The sequence below is a fragment of the Cinclus cinclus genome, chromosome 6, assembly GCF_963662255.1.
Source record: "Cinclus cinclus chromosome 6, bCinCin1.1, whole genome shotgun sequence".
Classification (NCBI taxonomy): Eukaryota; Metazoa; Chordata; class Aves; order Passeriformes; family Cinclidae; genus Cinclus; species Cinclus cinclus.
The window spans coordinates 33520392-33542303 of NC_085051.1; the positions used below are offsets into that span (position 1 = coordinate 33520392).

The 21912-nt window shown below is 36.4% G+C and overlaps 1 protein-coding gene across 1 annotated transcript in view; it reads left to right on the plus strand.

Moving 5' to 3' along the window:
* The window catches only part of AQR (aquarius intron-binding spliceosomal factor), a 48712-nt gene continuing 26800 nt past the window's right edge, over positions 1 to 21912 (plus strand). The window contains exons 1-18 of the mRNA XM_062495381.1: positions 1 to 96; positions 1022 to 1078; positions 1896 to 1936; positions 2940 to 2975; positions 4007 to 4127; positions 5434 to 5574; positions 7172 to 7240; positions 7711 to 7811; positions 8430 to 8506; positions 9726 to 9790; positions 11676 to 11792; positions 13233 to 13346; positions 14118 to 14221; positions 14701 to 14803; positions 15849 to 15969; positions 18710 to 18851; positions 19562 to 19740; positions 21517 to 21684. Coding sequence (XP_062351365.1) covers positions 1 to 96; positions 1022 to 1078; positions 1896 to 1936; positions 2940 to 2975; positions 4007 to 4127; positions 5434 to 5574; positions 7172 to 7240; positions 7711 to 7811; positions 8430 to 8506; positions 9726 to 9790; positions 11676 to 11792; positions 13233 to 13346; positions 14118 to 14221; positions 14701 to 14803; positions 15849 to 15969; positions 18710 to 18851; positions 19562 to 19740; positions 21517 to 21684 — 1852 coding nt within the window. The remainder of the gene's footprint in view (positions 97 to 1021; positions 1079 to 1895; positions 1937 to 2939; positions 2976 to 4006; positions 4128 to 5433; positions 5575 to 7171; positions 7241 to 7710; positions 7812 to 8429; positions 8507 to 9725; positions 9791 to 11675; positions 11793 to 13232; positions 13347 to 14117; positions 14222 to 14700; positions 14804 to 15848; positions 15970 to 18709; positions 18852 to 19561; positions 19741 to 21516; positions 21685 to 21912) is intronic.

Below are 21912 nucleotides of genomic sequence, written 5' to 3' on the forward strand. Positions count from 1 at the left end.
ATGGCGGCTGCCGCGGCCACTGCGGCGTCCTCGGCCCCGCCGAAGAAGATCGTGGCGCCCACGGTGTCGCAGATCAACGCGGAGTACGTGACACAGGTAGGGCCGGCGGAGCCGCCTCTCCCGCGGCCGCAGCCGGGGCTCCAAGGGACATCGCGACGGCGCCGCGGTGTTTGAATAGGTTTTGTAGGCCGTGGGTGATGGGGAAAGGGTCTTGCTTGGTCGTAGCCGACGAGAGATGTACGCCTCTGCCATGTACGAGAGGTGTTTCTCTGCGCGCTTCCAGACCAGCGGGATTTAGGAAGCAGCGCTACCGAGCGCATCAGTGCAATGCACTGTGCATCGCTGTAAGGTGTGCTTTAACCTGTGAGTGCATCGCTGTAAGGTGTGCTTTAACCTGTGAAAAGCTGCCGGAGCTCCTTGTTGGTGAAATTTTTAAGTGGATTTTCTACAAGTAGTATTCTTCTTTTTTTTTTTCCTTTTCTTTTTTTCTTTTTTTCCCCCCCTTGGAATTCTGCTTTTCTTCCCCCTCCAGAGCATAAAGAAGCTTGAATGAAGTTGCACAGGAAGCTCTTGTCATCATGGCTCAGGAGTATTGGCGAAGTGATGGCTGCAGCAAAGAGCCTTAAGAGTGCTGGACTTTTATATATAGCCTGTAGTTACTTGTCAGATTCCTCAAGGAAGCATAATCACTTGCCATTTTGGATTTGCAGTTCCTGAAAGATCATGGTTTATTTTTGATTTGATAGATGTAACTTAAGGTTAGAAAATGTTCATTACATAGCATTCTGTGCATCTGAAATTTTTCCAAATAGTTGCATTTCTGTTGAAAGAGGTTTAGGCATAAAAGCCTTTAAATGGTTGATAAGCATTGCTGTTAGAAAACATAATTTTGTTACTTGTAGTTAGCACAAGCTGAAATTAAGCAAGATAGTAGTGAAATAAAGTTTGGGTATGTTGTAGTGATGTTTTATCATTGACATGAAAATGTATGTATTTAACCTTTTTTTTTTTTGTTCTGTAGTTAGCAAATAAGTACTGGGCTCCACATGTGAAGAAAACATTGTCTTTTGATGTAAAGGTAATTAATTCTACTGGAATTTTAATGGGGGGTGTAAAAGAATGAGGATCAATGATTCCATGATGTGCCAATATTTTTGATGTTGCTTATTTTACAAGACTATGGGAGAATGCTTGGAAGGTCAGCTGTTACTTGAGACACTGTAATTTGTTATGTATTTGTAGTTTATAAATGTAGGCACTGTTAGGAAGGTATGCTGTAGTGTGCAGTTATTTTGTATGCTGTTCAGTTTATTTTGGCCAAGAATTTGAGGGCAAAAGACTTTTGAGCATCTCCTTTGAGGTTAAAAGATGCTAGAGGGGATTCTACTTTCAGAAATCAAACAAGAGTGAAAGATGCAGGTATTACTGAACTGTGTTCTTTCTAAAAGCTTCTTTGGTGCACTTCCATCAGACAACTTTATTGCCATTTTGGTGGATATGTGCATTTTGAACGTTTGAAATTTGGCATGATGTGATTGGTTTTGTGTACTACAGGGTACTTAAATCTTAAGTTTCTTTTCCATGTGGATGTTTGCCTAAATCTCCATGTTCAGCCTCAGTTTATTTTGTAGTATTTGTGATAGAATTTATCTGTGATTGTTAGAACTGTAGACTGTTAGGATGTACACAAACAGCTGAACTGCATCTCTGTGTCATGTGATGTCAGAGTGTGTCTGTTACAACTTACAGTGCAGATTCTTACGTTCTTGGAAAAAATTATAAAAAGTATTTTAATACCAGTAAGCAGAGAGTGACAAATTTGGAGTAAAATGTCTTAATGCATTTTGAATCATGTTAGTGGGTATATAAAATTCTCTTGACATTTTTTTCCATAGGTCATTGAAGATGTATATACAAAAGAAATTGTCAGGTCAAAGTAAGTATACCAGTTGCTTTCTCTTATTTACCACCATTCTGACATTATCTGTGTTGGACTTGTTTCTAATGTTTGATAGAATACATTAAAACTCATCCATATGTTGAAAGCAGATGAAAATTACTCAAGCACATTTAAGTAATTTAATCATGGTGGTATTTCAAAGTCTGAATGTGGTAACAAGAGAGTTCCTAAGACCATAAACCTTAAACATGATGGTTGGAGTTAATATTTTTCAGACCCTTTACCTGGTAGTCTGTTGTCTTTTATGTTGGTTTTGTTGTGGTGGCTATAGGAGGCTGATCTCTTCTTTTGTCACTAAGGAACGTAAAGAAAAAAGACTGTCATGGAGTGCACTGCCTCTAGTTTCCTTCTCTGTTCTGGCTGCTGTTAACAGATTCCCGAAGGAGAAGTCTAATTTCAGTGAACTGTGCTATTAGATGGGGGAGACAAATCTAAGATACACTGCATTCTGCAGCTCTCTGTGCAGAAAAGAGCTGGAACTGTAGTTGGAGCTTTTTGGGGAAGATTGAGCTCTGCAGAGAATTCTCTATACTACTCCTGTATGAAAGCAATCTTAAGAATTTGTCCTGTGGAGTCGAGGCAAACTTCCATTTCCAGTCACTAAGAAAAAATACCATTATGAACAGATTAAGTATATAATTGTAGTTTTCCAGGAGACACTTTCAGCTGTTAGCAGCTTGTATCATCAAGGCTACTGGAGGTGGTGTCTTCATATTTAAAAGACATTTGTAAATTTATTTAAAATGTGAATTTAATTGCTTAATGAATCTCTATGAATTTTAGCTCCCGCAGTGTTACAGCAATTGCTTCTGCATTCAAGTAGTTACTATTGCATAGAAATGTCAGCACAGAAATAATTCCCGAGTGTTCCTGCAAGTTTCCTTATATAATGAAATAAGAGAAAATACAGCTATTTTCCATGCAGCTGCATGTGGGAAGCTTTCTTTCCTGTGTTAATTGTTTCATTTTTCCTTTTTAGGTTTGCGATTAGAAAGATCATGCTTCTTGAATTCAGGTAAGATAATGGGAGGGAAATTCGGAGTTATTTTTTCATAGGAACCTATAATGGTGAGAAGCGAATGCAGGGCAGTATGACAGTTTGAAGGTAGTATACTTGTTCATACTTCATCCTTGAATTGTGTACTGAGGAAAAATAAGTGGGGAGAGTTTAATTTAAAGAGGAAATAAATCCATAAATGTAGGTAACATCTCAGAGTGTCTTGTTTTATGATTCTCAGTTTCTAGTGTAAATGAAGCACCAAGAAAGAAAATGAATGAAATAAGTGAAAAACTTGGTTCTGTAATTTGGAATGTATCATTAAGCCTTAAATCAGAACTCACTGAAATCAGAGAAGTTTTTTGATTGTGTCTGTTACTATGAGGTTAAAAATGAATTGTGCTGTAGCAGCATCATTAACATTTTCTTCTCTTGAAAAGGAATGGAAATCTAATTAAACAGTAGTTAACAACTGCTTCAGACGTTCCTGGACGAATTTATAAGAGTATGTCTAACAAGGTGTAAAATAAATACTTGCAATGTGTACATAAACACACAATATTTTAAGATGTTTGGTTCTTTTATCCCTCAAATCTTAAGAAAAAATACAAGATGTTTTGTGTTTGAGGTACATTCTTAGTTTCAGAAAGGCTGAAGTCTATAAGTTACTACCAGTAACTACAAAAGGACAAACTTCCCTCGGTTTCTTGCACCTGAATTAGAAAAAGCGCAGAAGAGAAAGTGTAAATTATGGTTGAGGGTTTGATGCTAACAGATGGCATGCAATGGACTTCTGGGATTTGTATGTCAGCAGTAGCACAGAGTTAGAGGTTCCTTGCATTTCTGTGAACGTTGTTATCAGTTACTGAGTCTAACAAGTTTTGCTTCAGTGACCTAGATGAGAGGTAACTTGAGGAACTGCTCACAAACTATGAAGACAGCTTTCTGGGGAAGGAGGAAGAAAAACCCTAGTGGATAATGCTTTTTTAAATGAGTGACAGATTATGTGGGTGGCTGCAACTAATGAAATACTCTTTATCTCTTCACAGTCAGTACCTTGAAAATTACCTGTGGATGAATTATTCTCCAGAGGTGTCCAGTAAGGCATATTTAATGTCAATCTGCTGTATGGTGAATGAGAAGTTCAGAGAGAATGTCCCTGCGTGGGAGGTAACTGATTTCAATTGCAGCTAGAATTGACTTTGTTCCACAAGTTGCAGCTTTTACAGTGTGCTCACTTAGAGTGACAGAAGGTAGAAGAGCTTGTAGTATGAAAAGGAAATAGTGCCTCAGCTGGAATATCTCATCTGGTGTTTTAAACTTCGTGTTCTTTTTTTGGAGAAAGGAATGGACAGGTGAAAAATTACTTGATTCCTTCTGGTGTGGAAGTCTTGGTTCTGCTGTGAGATGGCAGACATTATCATCAGCATTTGCTTTTTTGGCACTTGACAGAGGTTGGGTATTTACAGGGAAGTTCTTGCTCTGATGTTGAAAGAAAAAGGATTTATATATATCTGTAGATACAAAAAGGCACCACTGGAAGTCTAACATATTATCCAATAATGTCTTGCTTAAAATAATGTGACTATCAGTTTCTGTCTTTTTTGCTTTATAGCAGAATAATGTCTTACTCTTCTTTTGTGTATATTGTTTGATTGTTTTGTTTGTTGTATTTTTGTTTGTGCTTTTTTTTTTGGTACTAATAGGTTTGGAAATTATTTAATATTTCTACACACAATCCAAGTTTACAGATAATCTCAACAACAGAAGCCTAGTTATACATTCTATGCAGGCATTATTTCAGAAGCACACTTACTTCAATATGTGTGTCATTACTTGAGAGCTGGCAAAACACAAGGGATTAATAACTTGCTCATATGTTGTCTGTGTGCTTTTCTTCTGGCTTATGTAGTAGAAATAAAATGACAGGTGCATGGTATGTTCCAAGCAGCTTAGTTAAATTTGTTTGGTACATGACTGCCCTTGTAAAGGAACTGTTTTATCTTGGTGATTATTCAGTTTATCTTTTTTCCTGGTCAGGTAGCTGAATGGAAGTTCCAGGACTGTAATTAAACCCTGGTGGTTTTTACTTGCTTACTTTTTGCAAGTCATTTAAAACTGCCATAGTTTTGGCCAAAACCTACCATTTATCTTCTTCCTGGGAGATTTTAGAGTGTTTCTGTGCAGTCACCAGGTGAACATTCCTACAAGACTTCACCTGGGCTTCTTGTCTAGTTTGTTCTGTGCGTCACCTCTTTGACTATGCAGAAGGTATAGGGGGAGATCCCTTGTCAGGAGGATATCATTAGACTGTTTTGCTTGTGCTGCCTGGTCAGAATAAATGAAAATGAGAAAAACTAATCTCTTCTTTTATAGAATTAAATGGATTTAGAGAACTTAAGCTATGTTATGTGAATGAAGATTGAAATTACTTGTATCAACCTGATTGAAAATTACCTTCCTCTTCTGTTCCTAGACATTCAAAAAACGGCCAGAACACTTTCCTTTCTTTTTCAAACGCATACTGGAAGCATTGCTGGTTGAAAATGAGAGTGAGTACTCTCTGCATGAACAGACAGTCCTGCTACTTTTCCTTGATCACTGCTTCAATAGTTTGGTATGTTCAAAGTAACTGTAAATATTTCCGGTGTGTTTATGTTGTTCTCTGTTAATAGCAGTTTAATTTGAGCAATTTCTTCCTACAAGGCAGATGAAGCAAAATTCTGGTTTAAGGAAAACACAGTACCAGAGGGCTTTTACCCTCTGTTTTTACTCTTACTTTATCTCTCTTATCACATTTGCTTTCTTCTGATACAAGGTCACAGATGAGACTTGCAACTGGAGGACTGACAGTTAGACAATTAAAATACAGGATTTTAATATAAATTTTTGTATTAAAAATGGTACTTTAAAATTTATATATTTATATTTGAAAGGGTGCTTTCTATTTTAAACCTATTAGTTTCTACTGTGCTCTTTTTAGTTTGCATAGGAAATAACAGAAAAATTATTTCCATTAACTATTGAGAAAGATAATGAGGCTTTTTTCACTTGAAACCAGGTTTAGATATGATTTTTTCCTGCAGTTTTCCTAAGTTAGTTTTAAGAAAGCATTAGACCAACTTGTGTTCTCAATCTATAGTTAAAACAGAGTTAAGGATCTTAAGTGGCAAGCAGGAAGAACAATTTACAATTACCTGTTATATGAAGCAGTGCTTTCTAACCTCTCTTGCTACTGGGCTTTTTCCTTAGTGACGTTGCACATGGGGTGTATTATTCAAACTCAGGGTCTGCACAAATAAAATTGTCTCTCAGACAAAATAATGTAGAAAGTGTATTATTTGATTCTGGGATCCCGAATGATTTTGGGAGCTAGTAACCATCTTGAACTTTATGTGTATAGTTTATTGAGATAAGTGTTTTTCTGTAGTGGCCATGGTACAATGCATCTTCATTTTAAATAATTTGATGGTGACTACAGAATCCTTCTTGTAGAGCATGTTTCTAATGCATCATGACAGGGAAGCTGGTGAAAATGGGCCTGTAAAAGCACACTGTTATTAGAAGCTGCCCTTTGTGAAGGGCAGAGTGAGATAGTCACAGTAATATTTTAAGTGAAGAGCACTGAAGTTTGAAGTTTGAGAATGCTGAGAATGGAGTATTTGTCCATGAAGACATACTTAAGATGTTAACTGAAAATTCTCAGTAGCTCAGGAAAGAAGGAAAATTTTGTGGATCCAGATCACAGGCACAGTTGGAGAGAGCATGTTTGAACTGACATGCAGAAAATTATTTCTTTCAGATAATGGGAAAAGTATAGAAGAAGTGAGAGAAATTTAATAAATTAAGGGCTTCAGGAGACAAAGAGCAGCTTAAAAACAAGTAGGGAAAGCATGGTAGGTGAGTTCAAGAATACAAAATGACTGAAGAAGGACCATCAGTTCTCAGCAGCTTTTGTGCTGAAAATACTTGCATGGATGGGGCCCCTAGTGAAGTCTTAAGAACTGACAGACTCCATGAAAAGAACCTAAAATACAGAGGTGTCACTGGGTAGGGCTATAGTACAGTTTCCTGTTAGGAAGTTGTGAAATCTAATAGAACAATATAAACATTTTTGTCAGATGGTAATGTACATTGATGTATTTTGTAAGACAGGCGTATCAGAAAACATAAGAATGTTTTAAAAATTTGTATCATTTGTAACTTTCTAACAGGAGGTGGATTTGATCAGAGGTCAGGTGCAGCAGCTCATTTCCTTACCGATGTGGATGGCTCTACAACCTGTAAGCATAACACTGTTAACTGGCAGAACAGTTTTCTAGGTGTTATCCAAGTTGTGTAAAGTAAATTCTTACGGAATACTGTTATGGAACTTCAATATTTACAGCATTGCTATGGAATTATATTTTTGTGTGCTTTGCTAAATTCTTTCTTGTTTGTTGCAGATGTCAATGTAATTATGTTTTTAATGTAATTTTTCAGAAAACTGAGCTTTGTTGTTTATGGCTTCTTTGAGCTGTAATTTATAGACAAGCCCATGAGGTCACAGGGAGGCAAAGGAGTTGGCATCTAGTCATGTCTGGACTCTAGCACTATTGCATTTTTGTTTTCCAGTGATACTGAGAATAGCCAGAGACAGCTCTTTATTTCAGTTTGTTATATATTTTTTCTTTTCTAATAAAAAGACTGGACTATATTTTTATCTCATGAAAACAAGGTTCCTTGGTGACTGAATATCATTTTAACATTTCAGAATCGACTGGAACAAGAGTTGAAAAAGACACCAAAACTGAGAAAATTCTGGAATCTAATTAAGAAAAATGATGCAAAAATGGATGAAGAGTCAAGAATGCAGTATGTACAGAAGGCATTTTTTCCTTAATGCATTCATGTTGCAGCTAAAATAAATTGTTCCAATGAAAAAGGTGTTTTTTGAAAATTTGTGGCAAATGAGGATTGATCATATGTGGCCACCTGGAAGCTGTTCTGTTTTTCAGTAGTCTTTATGCAAAATACTGTTTTAGAGCTTTATATTTTATTGAAACGAGAGGATAAAAGCATAAAAGGATATTCATGTAGCTACTCACTTTTTTTCATGACCTTTAGCAAATGTTTAGCTCTTAGGCATATAGCTTATGCAAGTATTTCAGTAAATCTGTGTCTGTCTCACCAAAATCAAATGTCCCAGTGCCTTTGTGTTGTACTGTATGGTGTAGGAGAAGACTTACTTCTTGACACAGTAAGAAGCACGGGTTGTTAATCAGTTTCTGTGCCTAAAAATGTAGGCTGCTAATCTGTCTGCCTGAGTGCAGAGAGAATAGTTATCAACTAAACAGTTTAGGTGTGTTTCAAAGCAACCTACTACCTTTATATGAATTTTAAAGCAGCTAACTTTGTGTTAGTGAAAGCTACAACATACTTCTAGTCTGCATTTAAAGAGTATTAATTCTTTTGTCATATGTCCAATTTTAGAGCATATCGAGAGAGAAGATTTCTTTCACAGCTCATTCAGAAATTCATTTCTGTTCTAAAGTCAATACCTGTCTCAGGTAACTGGAATTCTTATGTTACTTTGTTGTCTGCTAATCTGTGTGAAAATCTTTTCGTGTTGCTGGAGCAGCTAGTCCTTAGGATATCAGCCTGAGGGGACCTTGTTCAGGTGGGGCTTTGTCGTGAAATTGATGCCTGTCTGCATGAATTTCATTTCAAAATTAATATTCTAATCTGTATATACTTTAAAAATGAAACAGCAAAAAGTTACTTTGAATCTCCTTCTGTTCAGTATGTACTTGGTAAAAACAATATTTCTGGGAACTGATACTCTTTATTGTGTGCTTAGAGCCTTAAAGCATTAAAGCATTTCATACATGCTTAGGTGCCTTGTTAAATAGGTGGTACAAATGGATATCATAAAGCTCTGTCTGTTTGTACTGTTGATTTACAGTAAGAACAAAAGCCTAAGTGAAGTGAAATTCTGTGAGATTTGACTGCTCTTGAGTCATTGTGACAAGCAAAATTGTCTCCTTGCCTGATTTAGAATGGAAAAGTGTTTGTAGAGGAAGGTGTTAGCCTTTTAACAGAAAAGGATTATTATGCACTAAGCACAGCACAATTTGGGTGAAATCAGTTCCTAGAGTTTGCTTTTGCTGTTAAACTTTTAGCAAACTTCAGCTCTTACTTGAGCTGTAAGGGTAAATTTTGTAATGTGGCTTCCTCAGAAATGATGCTTATCCCCTCTGTCTTCCTAATTATGCTAAACCTAATTATGCTTTAGGAAGATTTACTTTAACAGTTCTTTAAGAGTTTGAAAGTCATAAAACGAAATGTGGTGTGTTTTGATGTGATTCTAAGGGCTTAGTGGTCACGACTGAGTACCTTTGAATATGGCCAAGGCCTTTTGCAAACATCTTGTTTGCAGCTTTTAAAAATGTATTTTTGAGTACCTGTCATTAAAAGTTCTTAACAAATGTAATGGGCAAGTGATATCTCGTGGAAGTGAGTGTTTCTGCATGTTACATTCAAGGTATTTTAAAGCTGATAAGATCACTTCTGAAATTCTGATTCTGTTACTCTTTCATTGCTAACCAAAAGAATTTTTAATATAAGAAAGAATTGTTTTAAAGAGATAATATTTTAATTAGTTTTCAACAAGATTAAAATTAACACTTTTATATTTGTAGCATTTATTTTGTTTTTAAGGAATTGTTCAAGTGTAAATATATTGTGATGTGGATCAGTGTAAACTTTTTTTGTTTATTTTTAATCTAGGTCCTATTTCTATGGACAAGGTTCATTATTGTGAGAGGTTTATTGAACTCATGCTAGACCTTGAGGTAAGTTTTTAAATTGATTCAGCCAGTTTCCAGGTGTACTTTTAAAGTGCATAAAGTAATTATTAAGCTTTATTCCAAACAGGAGGTGATTACATCACAGCTTTGCATATGGCTGTTGAGTAGTGATTTTCCATCTGTAAATAAGAGGTTGTAGCATTGCATCCATATTGGTAACTGACCAGCAATGCTGATAAGCCATTAGAATGCTTTGACCAAGCTAGGATCCTAAAGTGCTCAGTCAAGTGGATATAATTGGAATTGTGGTAATAATACTAGCAATTTATGAAAACGTGTGATGCTTTAATCTGGTAGGAACAATTCAGAATTATTCTTCCTGGTGAATAACAGGTCATTTAAAGTCTCTTGTGTTGGGTTAAGTCCCAGAAAACAGCAGTAGTCTGAAATACAAACTATTCCTGCTTGACTAGAGTTCATTATTTAGTAGTACCAGGTCTGGTGATGTGCAGTTTGTTAGAGTTGTAAGGCGTGGAGCAGGGTTTTGTGAATTTTTTCAGCAGATACTGAGAACGTGAGACAATTTTAAGGACCATGGTACCAGTATTAAAAGGCATTGATTTACAATCTCTTGCATGAATAATTATTTATTTAGAGTAACTACAGATTCAGAAGGCGTTGTGAAGTAAAACAAAATTTTCTGAAACAGTATCACAGGGAACTTTAAAATGGCTTTTTGATGAATTTCTGCAGGCTGGCGCTGTTAAGAGACTGAAGTAGTCTGTGCCTGTAGTTGCAATAGATTGAAAAATTTAAATTTGTCTTATGTATATAATATACTCTGGTAAGAGAAAATATGTTGGAAAGTGAACTAAAGTCCGTCTGACTTAAAATGCTTAGAAGCAACACATTTAATATTGGTTCTCTCTCAATATTACAGAAAGATTAGAATTTAGACAGGTTATAAAGCCTGTTTAAGTAACTGGAACAAGCAAATGAGAAATTAGCTGTAAATCCTGAAGTCTTTTTGCCTTTGTAGCATGTAATGTGTTAATGGGCTCTTTTTACTTGTGTTAAAACCTTTTTCAGAATATTACTCTTTCATATTACAGTGCATATATTGCCATCAAAACTGGTGATTTGGTAATTTGAAAGTAATGATTCAGTTGAGACTTCTAAGGGTTTTATGAGGGTTTTTTTGGTAATTATTGTGCAGGGCAATCAACATTTTCTGCTACGGATTCTTTTATTTTCTTCATCTTAGTTCTAAACACAATGCTGATGCTTTTTGGCTTTCTAAATCCAGTCTGTAGTGAGCAGATAATTTTTCTCTTAAATTGTTGTCGTCTTAACTGTATGGCATTCAACAGTTGCTACATATAGCAGCTTAATCTATTTACATTGAGAAGAAAAGAACTCTACTTTGTTGTTATTGAAGATTTGAAAAATTCTTGAGTATTTTGCAAATAAGAGAAGATACCCTATCACATTTAGAAGAAACAGTTGGCATTTTAAAGAAGATAAGCTTAAAATTCATCAAATTAGTGTAGAAAACAGACATTTAAAACATGCTGAAGCAGTTTGACATAACATTCGTAACATACAGTCATTATGTAGGCACTTAGTAGTAGAATAATTGATTTATGTAATTTACTATTTTACTGGCAGGATGAAATCTCACTAATGGCAAGTTCATGTCCTGCTCTCTGTTACATAAAGGACTGTATTCATAGCAGCTTACCTGCATAAACCCTGCATAGTGTCTTGGCATACATAAATGTTGCTTTAATACCTCTGTAAGGGTATTAGATATGCAAATAACTGCAGCAGTCTATCTGAATATGCTTTCTTGAAATGGAAAATTCTGAGAAGCCAAGATTTCTTACTTTCTGAAGAGTTGCTTGTATTAACGTGACGTTATTTGCCACAGGCTTTGCTTCCCACACGGCGCTGGTTTAATACAGTGCTGGATGACTCCCATCTTGTTGTTCACTGTTACCTGTCTAGTCTTGCTAAAAGAGAGAAAGAGGGTCATCTCTTCTGCCAGGTGAGATATTTTCATTCCCTTTGTTTCTGAATGCTGCAGTTGTTTTTTATTAAAGATAGGCTTTTGTTTGGATTCGAACAACATGTTTATTTAAATCTTTCACACAGTAGTTTTTTCTTACCTGTACCTACATGTGTGGCTGCTCTTACATTTCATGGAATCACAGCATGGCTTGGGTTGGAACCTTGAAGGTCATCCACTTCCAAGCCCCCTGCCATGGACAGGGACACCTTCCACTCAATCAGGTTACTCAGAGTCCTGTCCAACCTGGTCATGAGCCTCCAGGGATGGGGCATCTGTGGACAACCATTTCCAGTGCCTCACCATCCTCACAGTAAAACGTTTTATTCTACTATCTAATCTAAACTTGCTCTCCTTCAGTTTAAGGCCATTCCCTCTTTTGCTATCACTGCATGTCTTGCGTAAAGCCCCTCTCCATCCTTCTTGTAGCTCCTTTAGGTACTGTAAAGGCTGCTGTAATTCTCTTCTCTAGGCTGAACAGTCTAGCTAACTAACTCTCAGCCTGTTGCTACAGAAGGGGTGCTTCAGCCCTGTACTAAACTCCTCTGGACATTTTCAACAAGTCTACAGGTTTTTTTGATGGTGGAGACCCCAGAGCTGGACATAGTACTCCAGGTGAGGTCTCACAAGAACAGAGTAATATTTCTGCTTCTGTTTTTGAGAAGTTCTTAAAAGTACAAGCTAGAAAGCAGTACAGCTTCTGGCATACTTTACCACACACATAGCAGAAGTCGTCACCACTGCATTCTTCTCTTGTTCATTTTGACTTCCCACTGTTCTGCAGTGCAGCTGTTTTTCCCTCCTGTCCTTCAGTTTACTCACTCATAGCTAGTATATTGGTTTTTTTTATGGCAGGATCTGAAGATCTGTCCTCTTTCCTGCATCTCAGCTGCTTTTCCTGCTGCTAGCTGTCCCCCATCTCTGGCACTTGTTCATTTTCTCTGAGGGTCAGTATTGATGGAACACAAGGCCAGCAGCACATCTGAAAAAATTTTCTTCCTCCAAGTTAAATAATCCCATTGAAAAGTAAGATGAACTTTAGAGCTGCCATCAGAAGAGGGCAGAAGGGCACAAGGCCTCTCACTTTTGGTAGCAGCAAGTTCTAAGTTGGGTTCAATGACAGCCTCTGGCTAGATCACCTTACTGGGATCAGTTTCAGGTTTCAGTTTCAAGTCCTAGTATATCAAGAAACGATATTGCTTGTGGATTATACTGGAATTTTGATGGCTTGCAAATGAGATACCTGACAAAAGCTATTTTATGCATCAGCCAAGTAAAAAATTTAGATACCACTCCTTAGTCCAATTCTTCTAGAACTTTGAGGAGTTCTTTGTGCATTTGTCCTCTTGAATTATGGTTTTGTTTGTAGTAGGGTGTCTCTTATTGTTAATCCACTAATTTATATTGATGATGTCTCAGCTTTTAGATATGCTCAAATTCTACACTGGCTTTGAAATCAATGATCAGACTGGAAATGCTTTGACGGAGAATGAAATGACTACAATTCACTATGACAGAATTACTTCTCTACAGGTAAGCAGAGGATGAAGTGCTTATTAGAGAGCATTTGGTTTTGCTGTTCTAGTCTAATTTGCATGTGGAATAGGCATGAGGTTATTTCCCAAATTAAACCCCTTGTTTTCCCTGTTGAGTTACCGAAATAGCTTTAGTTTGGCTGCCTGTACCATATTGAAGACGTGTAATACTTCAGTATGGTGGATGTGATAATGACTAAATAATATGCTCGAACAAAACATCAGCATTTCGGATGTTGGGTTACCAAAATGAGTTGTTTTTGTTATCTCTGTTGAGGAGGAAAAGCAGAATGCTGAAGGAACCTGTGGCAATGCAGTAGGTGGCAGCATTTCCTCAAGATCAGTGTGCACGTGTGCCTGCAGTGCTCCCTTGAACAAAAGAGACAAAGCAAATTCACTCACAGTTTTTAAAATTGTTCACATCAGTTTTAACAGTATAATTCAAGGAAGCTTGGTTTTAAGTTAAACTTGCTCCTTGCTTTTCTTAGTTGCCTGCAAAGCTGCATATCTGCTTCCTTAAGTTTTGTTTTAAATGCTGATAGAAGGGTGTATGAGAAAGATACTGTGTCAGAAGTGGAGGAGTAACAAATAGATGGCGTTAAGAAAAATGGAGATTTAATCTGGCTTGTATTTCTATGCTGGTTGGTTTCATAGAGCGGTTTGTGTTATGAACCAGAAGAAGCTATGCTTTTTTCTAAGTATTTAAACTGTTATTAAATCATTTCGTTAATATGCTTACATCCAATTTTCATGAATGGATCTTTTGTAGAGAGCAGCGTTTGCACATTTTCCAGAGTTGTATGACTTTGCACTCTCAAATGTAGCTGCCGTAGATACTCGTGATGCACTGCTGAAGTTATTTGGACCTCTTAGGTAAGTTATCAAATTGAAATTGAAATTCCTGGTTCTCAGTATGATTAAATTTAACAAATTTCCAGCCTTTTTTCCTTCTGACTTCTCATGTGCATAACCAGTAGTTAACCTCTAACTAGTTTAGTTTTTCTAATTCTGTTTTGTAAAAGAACTACAACAGAAATCATGAAAGCATACCACTGTATTAACTGTATTATATTGTAAATGCTGTGAGTAAAAGGATAGCAGTATGTGTTTTGACAAAGGTGCTTTGTTTAGTTCTGCGTCAGGTCTTGAAACAACAAAAAATACCCGCCCCTTGCTGTGTTTATTGTGGGTGAACCTTATACACAAAGCTCACTTCAAAGCCTGACTCGTAACTGTTTATCTCTGGTCGAATCAGCCAGTTGGAGTTTTCTTTAAGGAAAAGGAGCTGCTCTAAGTGATGTGTCTCTAGTTTCAGTGTGACGGAGGCTTCTCTTTTTCTTGTCCTTGTGCAGCTCCAACGTTCTCCACCAGGTGGCGTCGTACCTGTGCCTGCTGCCGCCGCTGGCCGAGGGGCAGGACACGAGCCATGGGAAGGAGTTTCTGCTGGAATTGCTGGTAAAAACATGCTTCGTGCTGCTTGCACTTGTGCTGAAAACCCAAGGCATAGCTACACCCAGCAGCTATCAGCTACACTGCAGTGAAGTAGTCATTTAGAACCAACTATGTCTTCTGAACCAACTGTGAACCGCAGCAGTGTTCTAGCAGTAATTGGCATATTAAGATGGGGTTTAAAACCCTATAAATTAGGTATTTGAAAATGCCTATTCATAAATACAGTTTCCATGAGAAACTACTGTGTGCTTTTTTGGTCAATAAGGAGAGTCTTGGAAATGGTTTTTGAGTTATTCTGATAAAGTTTTTCTCCTATTTAAAAACAAAAATTCTGCTAAAGTAGCTAGAGATACTCAGCACCTACTTGGGCCTCAAACCAGTTTGAAATATTTTTGATGCACATCATGATTGTTTGAATATTCAAGGTCTGTCAGTATTACTGTAGGCTTCTAATCTGATAACAGAATTAGAATAGCATAGCAGTTTTTAAAATGTCTTCCAGAAGTTTGTTTTGTGGTTGTTGATTTCTTTAAAAATTTTTCATGTAGTTTAGTAAGGTTCACAGGGCGGTGATATGATGTCCTATGAGTGCTATGGAGAGATACTTGTTCAGATAACATATTATTGGATACTGGATATTGGTATTGGATAGATTTATTTTTTTTGTGTCCCAAAGAGAAAATAAAGCCTGTTACTGAATGAGCAGTGTTAGTTAGATACTGACCATATTTGCAATGGAGAGTAAGGTAAGTTTTATTTGAAGTTGATTCTCCTCTGAGCCTTGACTGTTTTCAGTTCTCTTGTGTCATTTGTGGTCTGCTGAATAGCCAAATGATTGTTTGATTCTAGTACTACGTACCATGGTTGGACTGTATTTTTTCATCTTCTGATGTCACTGTGTGCATTTAGTTATATTAAAATATTTAATTAGAAAAATATTGATGGAGAAAATGCAAGTGACTATCTTATGAATTATTGTCTATGTTTCAGAAGTATCTTTATTGTTCCTTTTTGACTTAGAGAGGTTTGAAATGCTTCCTTTCTTTAGGTTTCCCGTCATGAACGTCGAATATCTCAAATTCAGCAACTGAACCAGATGCCTCTCTATCCCACAGAGAAGATTATTTGGGATGAAAATATTGTGCCAACTGAATATTACTCTGGAGAAGGTATGATTAATAGTTCAGTAAATGCTGAACAGAGCTGCAGTAAAAAAGGAGTTCTGATACGTTATGTTTATTGTGTCCAAGAAGCTTGCACATGGTACTTTGGCATCTTCCAGTATCTTGGAGTAGGATTGGAGGGGGGGGCGGTGTTCAGTTATGAATCAGGAGCTCTTGAGATTACATTGTTAACAAATATATAGTGGATTTAAAGAAAAATCCAAAAATCTATTTTCACACAAAGATGTTTCTTTGCTTCTGGATAACAGATGTGCTGTGCTGCCAGCTGAGGCCCAGGTAAGGTGAGAAAGGTTGGAAGCAGCAATAGAAAAGCTGTTGGTTGTGCTCTGCACTGAAATATGTTCAAGAAAGCCTTTCTGAAAAGGGGGAAAGGTGGTATTGGGAGGAAATTTGCACTACTTATCTTACTTCTATTTCAAGGTAAAAGGACATCTAGTCACTGGAAGGTGACTGCTTTGAGAACCTAATGTGCTTGTGATCAAGGAAGTAAAGTGCTGGTGTTGCAGACAGGAATCATGGAATTCTAAGGTTTGCAATAAACAGCACATGCATTTTTGTTCAGCTACTTTAAAAAAACCTTGTTTTAATGTAGCTCATGAGAAATTTTATTAGAAATGTGAAAAATTTAATTTGGAATGTGGCAATTTCAAGTAACAATGTATGTCTTCACAGACTAGTATAAGGCTTCTTTCAGGTTATAGCAGCCAGTATTCCATACCCTTCTCCATGTAGTTTTGATTGAAAGGATTTTTTTGTGTAGGTGTAACCTGTAAGTTCAGCTGCTTTGCATAAATTTGTCTTTTTGGATAAAATCTCTGTGAAACAAGTATTAATGAGAAGAAAGAGATCACCCCCTTCAGATGGGCAGGGTTATAAGCAACAAAGGATCTTTTTCTTACAAGATAGGACACATATGTCATCTAGAGATCTGCCCCAAAACAGGAAAAAATATTTTTATTTAGTATGATGCAGTGGTAAAAGCTGATTCTAATTCTTCTGCTGATGACGTTCAATCTTTTTTTAAAAAAGGCATAAAAAAGAGACTGCCTCTCTTTCCCCAAAAAAACCTCAAAACAAAGGAAAAAAAGCCCTGAACTGAGGAGATTGCTGTAGTTTATAGGAAATTATTATATAAACCAGGTATTTTTTTAAGTTTTCTTTTTTGTTTCAGTGAAGAGCATGTAGGTTGTTCTGATGCTCTGAAGCATTCAGGTTCTTAAATGCAGGTCAGGGCAGCTCTACTGTCCATTCATTCTGTATTGGGAGGTTGACTTCTGTGGGTTACAGTGGGGGCAAGAGGAAAAAGCAGCTCATCATTGTGACTTCTTAATGCATTAAAGAAATTTTGTTAATGATGAGATGTAGTTCTGTCAAGTAACACTGATTGCTAGTGAAAACATTTCCTCCTGTGGTGAATATTTTTGGAATTATGGTATTGATGGTGCTGTTGTGAAGTATTTCTTTTGCTGTCAGACTGTTCCAAGTATTTTCTTCTGTTTTGCTTCTCTTAGTTTAGTTTACACTTTTTCATCTCCGTGTATTCTCTCCTGATTTCGAACAAGGCAGTATTGGCTTTGTGGTCTTTAAAAGGTTTTTTTTTTGTATTCTTAGAAGTAATTAAATGTTTGGTCTAAAAATTTTTTAAGAGTAATTTAACCCGGGAATGTTAGTATTGTTTCTATTTCCTTTTAGAAAATGAGGGAAGGAGAATATGTATTTGATGAATATTGTGCAGCCTTAAAGAGGTGGTGTTCCTTCACACCTTTTGTGCATATAACTAGCTTCACAGGACAAGGTTTCTTACTTGGTGTTGGGAAATGTGTTGAAGTATTTTATCACCATCAGGCTTTCCACAATAGAAATGACTGTGTTTGCTGCCTTTCTTCACTGCTGTTATATCTCAGTGCATATGGAAGTCAGTATGTAGAACCTATACCAGAGAAAGGTTTCAACAATGGTATTGCGAGTTTCAAAAGCAAGATGCTTTCACAGGTCTTAAACATAAGTATCAAACTGGAATAGTAGTCCAGTAATGTTAGATGAGTAACTTACAGGAATTTTAATTATGCATCTAAGACTATCCTAAAACAGTGGAAGAAGCCTTAGGATCTGTCTAGGTGTTCTAATACTCCTTGTGTAATACAATGTAATCTTCCTATGTTTTTCATTCTCATTTAAAAAACAAACCAGTAAGAGAAGCTTTAGAGGTGTGTGTTAAAAATTGATTTCTTGACTTAAATCTGTTTTCTACATTAATGGTTTTCATGGCCTCTTATAAACATAAAGCATGGGAATAGGGGAATTTTTGTATGTTGCATGGTTTTTACTAGTTTTATGAGCCTTTTTCATAATTATTTAATGCTAACTTAATTGTTGGATTTCCAAAGACCATTACTTCGCTGTGCATTTGATTTTCCTAAAGTCAATTTTGTTATAGTCTGAATACATTGGTGGATTTAATATTTGAGTAGTTCGCTGTATTATTGCTAAACTGATGAAAATTCCTTTAACCTTGTGCAGGTTCTTTTAGAGAGAACCTGAAAAATGCATGCTTTTAGAGGTGTGTATTGTTAAAAGGGATAGTTTTTAGAATCTCCAAGGTAACAGCTATGGCAGTTGTACAGTAAAGTGTGTATGTATGTATGAATTCACAAAAGCAGTATATTATTTTTTTTTTTTTTTTTATTCCTCAAATGCCTCTTTCCTTCTACCCTTAAACCCTTAGGCTGTCTTGCACTCCCCAAGTTGAATCTACAATTTCTGACTCTCCATGACTACCTGCTGAGGAACTTCAATCTTTTCCGCTTGGAATCCACCTATGAAATCAGACAGGACATCGAAGATAGTGTCAGTAGGATGAAACCATGGTAATGTTTATTAAATGGTGCAAACCAGTCAGTTCACTTCTAATCAAAGTGTATTTAATCAAAAACTAGTACTGTGTGTATACTAAATGCAGAGTAACAAATGCGTTTAAAATTACTACATAGATACTGTGGTTTATAGTTACTCCTTCAGTAAGGTTTTGCCATCCCAAGAGTTGATAGTTTAAGGGTTTGTGGATATGTTTCCCTGTAGGTGTTTTAAAGGCAGTATGTTGGATGCAAACAGCCTTCGTTGTCTTAAGATGGATAAGTTAATTTTCCATGAGTACTAAGCCTTGGTTGACATTACAAAATATGCAAACGTCATCAACTCCTCTGTTTGTGGGAGATGTTATTGAGTATTCTTGAATTTGCCATCTGCCACACTTTAATCCTCTTTTGATTTAAAGAGTTTATTGCTCTGATATCTTTTATACTCCGTAGTTGCTTTTTGTTACCTTTCCTTTATCTTCTGTTTCTGTGAGGTTTTTTTTATAACGCTAGCATAAATTGCTTTTGTTTTTTTGAAATATAAGTCAGTTTGTGTTATGCTATGATTCTAAAATTCAGCATTACACAAATCTTATTCAGCAGCACATAAAGTTAAGAATTCTATATTTGTCTTAAAACTTACTGTGTCATAATTTTTTTCATAGTTTCAAGGAGAATTGCATAAGCTAATGACTAACAAAACTTTGGGGTTTATTTCTTAGGTTATCAGAATATGGAGGTGTGGTCTTTGGTGGATGGGCTAGGATGGCACAACCCATTGTCTCTTTCACAGTGGTGGAGGTGGCCAAGCCCAACATCGGTGAAAACTGGCCCATGCGAGTAAGAGCAGATGTTACAATCAATTTGAATGTCCGAGATAACATCAAAGATGAATGGGAAGGTACTTAGCATGCTTTGAAATAAAGTGCTCAAAATAGGTGCTCATCAAAATACATTTTGATGTAATCTTATTTGTAAAAAAGGGAGGTTTTAATCCATGATACAGATTTGTCAATCCTAACACACTGTTTAGAAGTCAGTTACTCAAATTCCAAATTAAGAAGCTTCTATTTTCGTAAAGTGAAGTCTGAAATAAGTACTTAGATGTTCATTGGGAACAGAATGTTTATTTCTTCAGACTGATGTTACTCAGTGATCAACTGTAAAATGCTTTACAGGGACTGTAGAAAGTTAACTCAGCATTTTAAATAATGTATATGCTAAAAATGTTGGATTGCAAAGAATGGGGAATGTGATATCTGTCTCTCACACAGGTGGAGAGGACAGATTTTTATTTAATTCAAGCCAGTCCATTTCAGTAGTTTTCAGTATATTTGAATGTTACGAAGTGCTGACTGTACCAAATACTGTTTCTTATAAGTATCCACAGGCGACACTACTTTTGCTTGGGGATTTGAACTTTAGTTGACTGTGTTGGCAAATGACACAGAAGCATGCACTTATCAGTAAATGTCACTCCTTTCTCTTTTGTTAGAGAAACCTGATGAATATGCTGGAGCTGTGTGGTGTGATTACAGGTCACATAGTACAAATGCTAAAGCTGGGCTGTGTGAGAAATGAGCAGATACCAGTCTGGGACTGCAGATTTCTGTTAAAGTAGAAAATCTAGGGGGATGGCAGAGAATTCACTATACCGAAGGTATAGTGGTGCACCTAGCTTTTTAAATACTAAAACAGCCTTCATGATTTATAAAAAATCATGTTTTAACTAAATCAAAACTGAGGTGAAGAATTCATGAATGTATGATGTAATGGGATCTTGATTAAACTGCCTTCTGTTGAATAATATGTGGTGCTTAATGAGGAATTATTTGTCTTATGAAAAATACAGCATGTTTGCTGAACTTTGAAGGTGTCTTAGATCTCTGAAACTCCAGAGGTATACTGAAGAGAAGGTTTAATGATCAGAATTATGTTAGTGAATTGGCAAAACAGCATTTTAAAAATAGGATGTAGTTCAACAGGGATGATTATTAAACAAGAACAAGTCACTGTACAGATGCATGTTGGAGGAACAACTTACCAGGCAGTACCTCTGCAGAATGGAAAGATCGGAGGTCATCATTACTCACAAGTGGATGTGATTCCCCAACATGGTGTTAGCACTGAGGGGGGAAAAAAAAAACAAAACTGAAATTATATGGGAATTTATAAGCTGGAATGTAACAGTAAACGAGTAACTTGGTTAAGTGACCTTTTACTCTTAAATAGATAATTAAAATAACTTGGTTTAGGATTTTATGCCCTGTTCTAGGCACTGCACTGAACTTGTTGTAAAAGAAAAAAGCAACTGGAAGTTTGTCCAGAGAGAAGCAATGAGAATAAGAGATTAATGCCACACTTCTTTAGAGATGATTGAAAATAACTAGGTTGTGTAACTGGAATAAGATTACTGGGAGAAGAATAACCTTGAAATAGTGTTTGTTCTTATGAACAAAGCATTCAATTTACACTTTTTACATCTAGTATATCGCGGTGGCCTATGGTTTTATATTCTGTAAGTTCAAGGCATATTTAGAAGCAAAGCAAAATATACCCTATACAGGTGGGATTTTATTTAAAAGAAATGTTGGTGCTTTCTTTTATGTACATGTTAAGGAACTGAAAAGGAAAATGCCATTCAGTGAAATCACTGACTGTTCCTTTTGGTGGTCAGGTCTGCGTAAGCACGACGTCTGCTTCTTGATTACGGTGCGTCCCATGCAACCTTATGGCACCAAGTTCGACAGGCGACAGCCTTTTGTTGAGCAGACTGGCCTGGTGTATGTTAGAGGCTGTGAAATTCAGGGCATGTTGGACGAGAAAGGACGTGTTATTGAAGAGGGTATGATATACCAATACTTGTTCAAAAGATTTATCTTTATTTCCTCTCTCTATTTTTTATTTTTAACAGCCTAGTTGGTAATTTTTCTCTCTTTTAAGGAATGCTCATTGAATTAGTCACATACTTGGAAAGGAACAGACCAATTCCATAAGCAGCCTGAGAAAGGTTAACTAGTTTCCTCTGGTAAAATTTGATGTTGCTATGATAATTAAATAAATCCAATGTGTT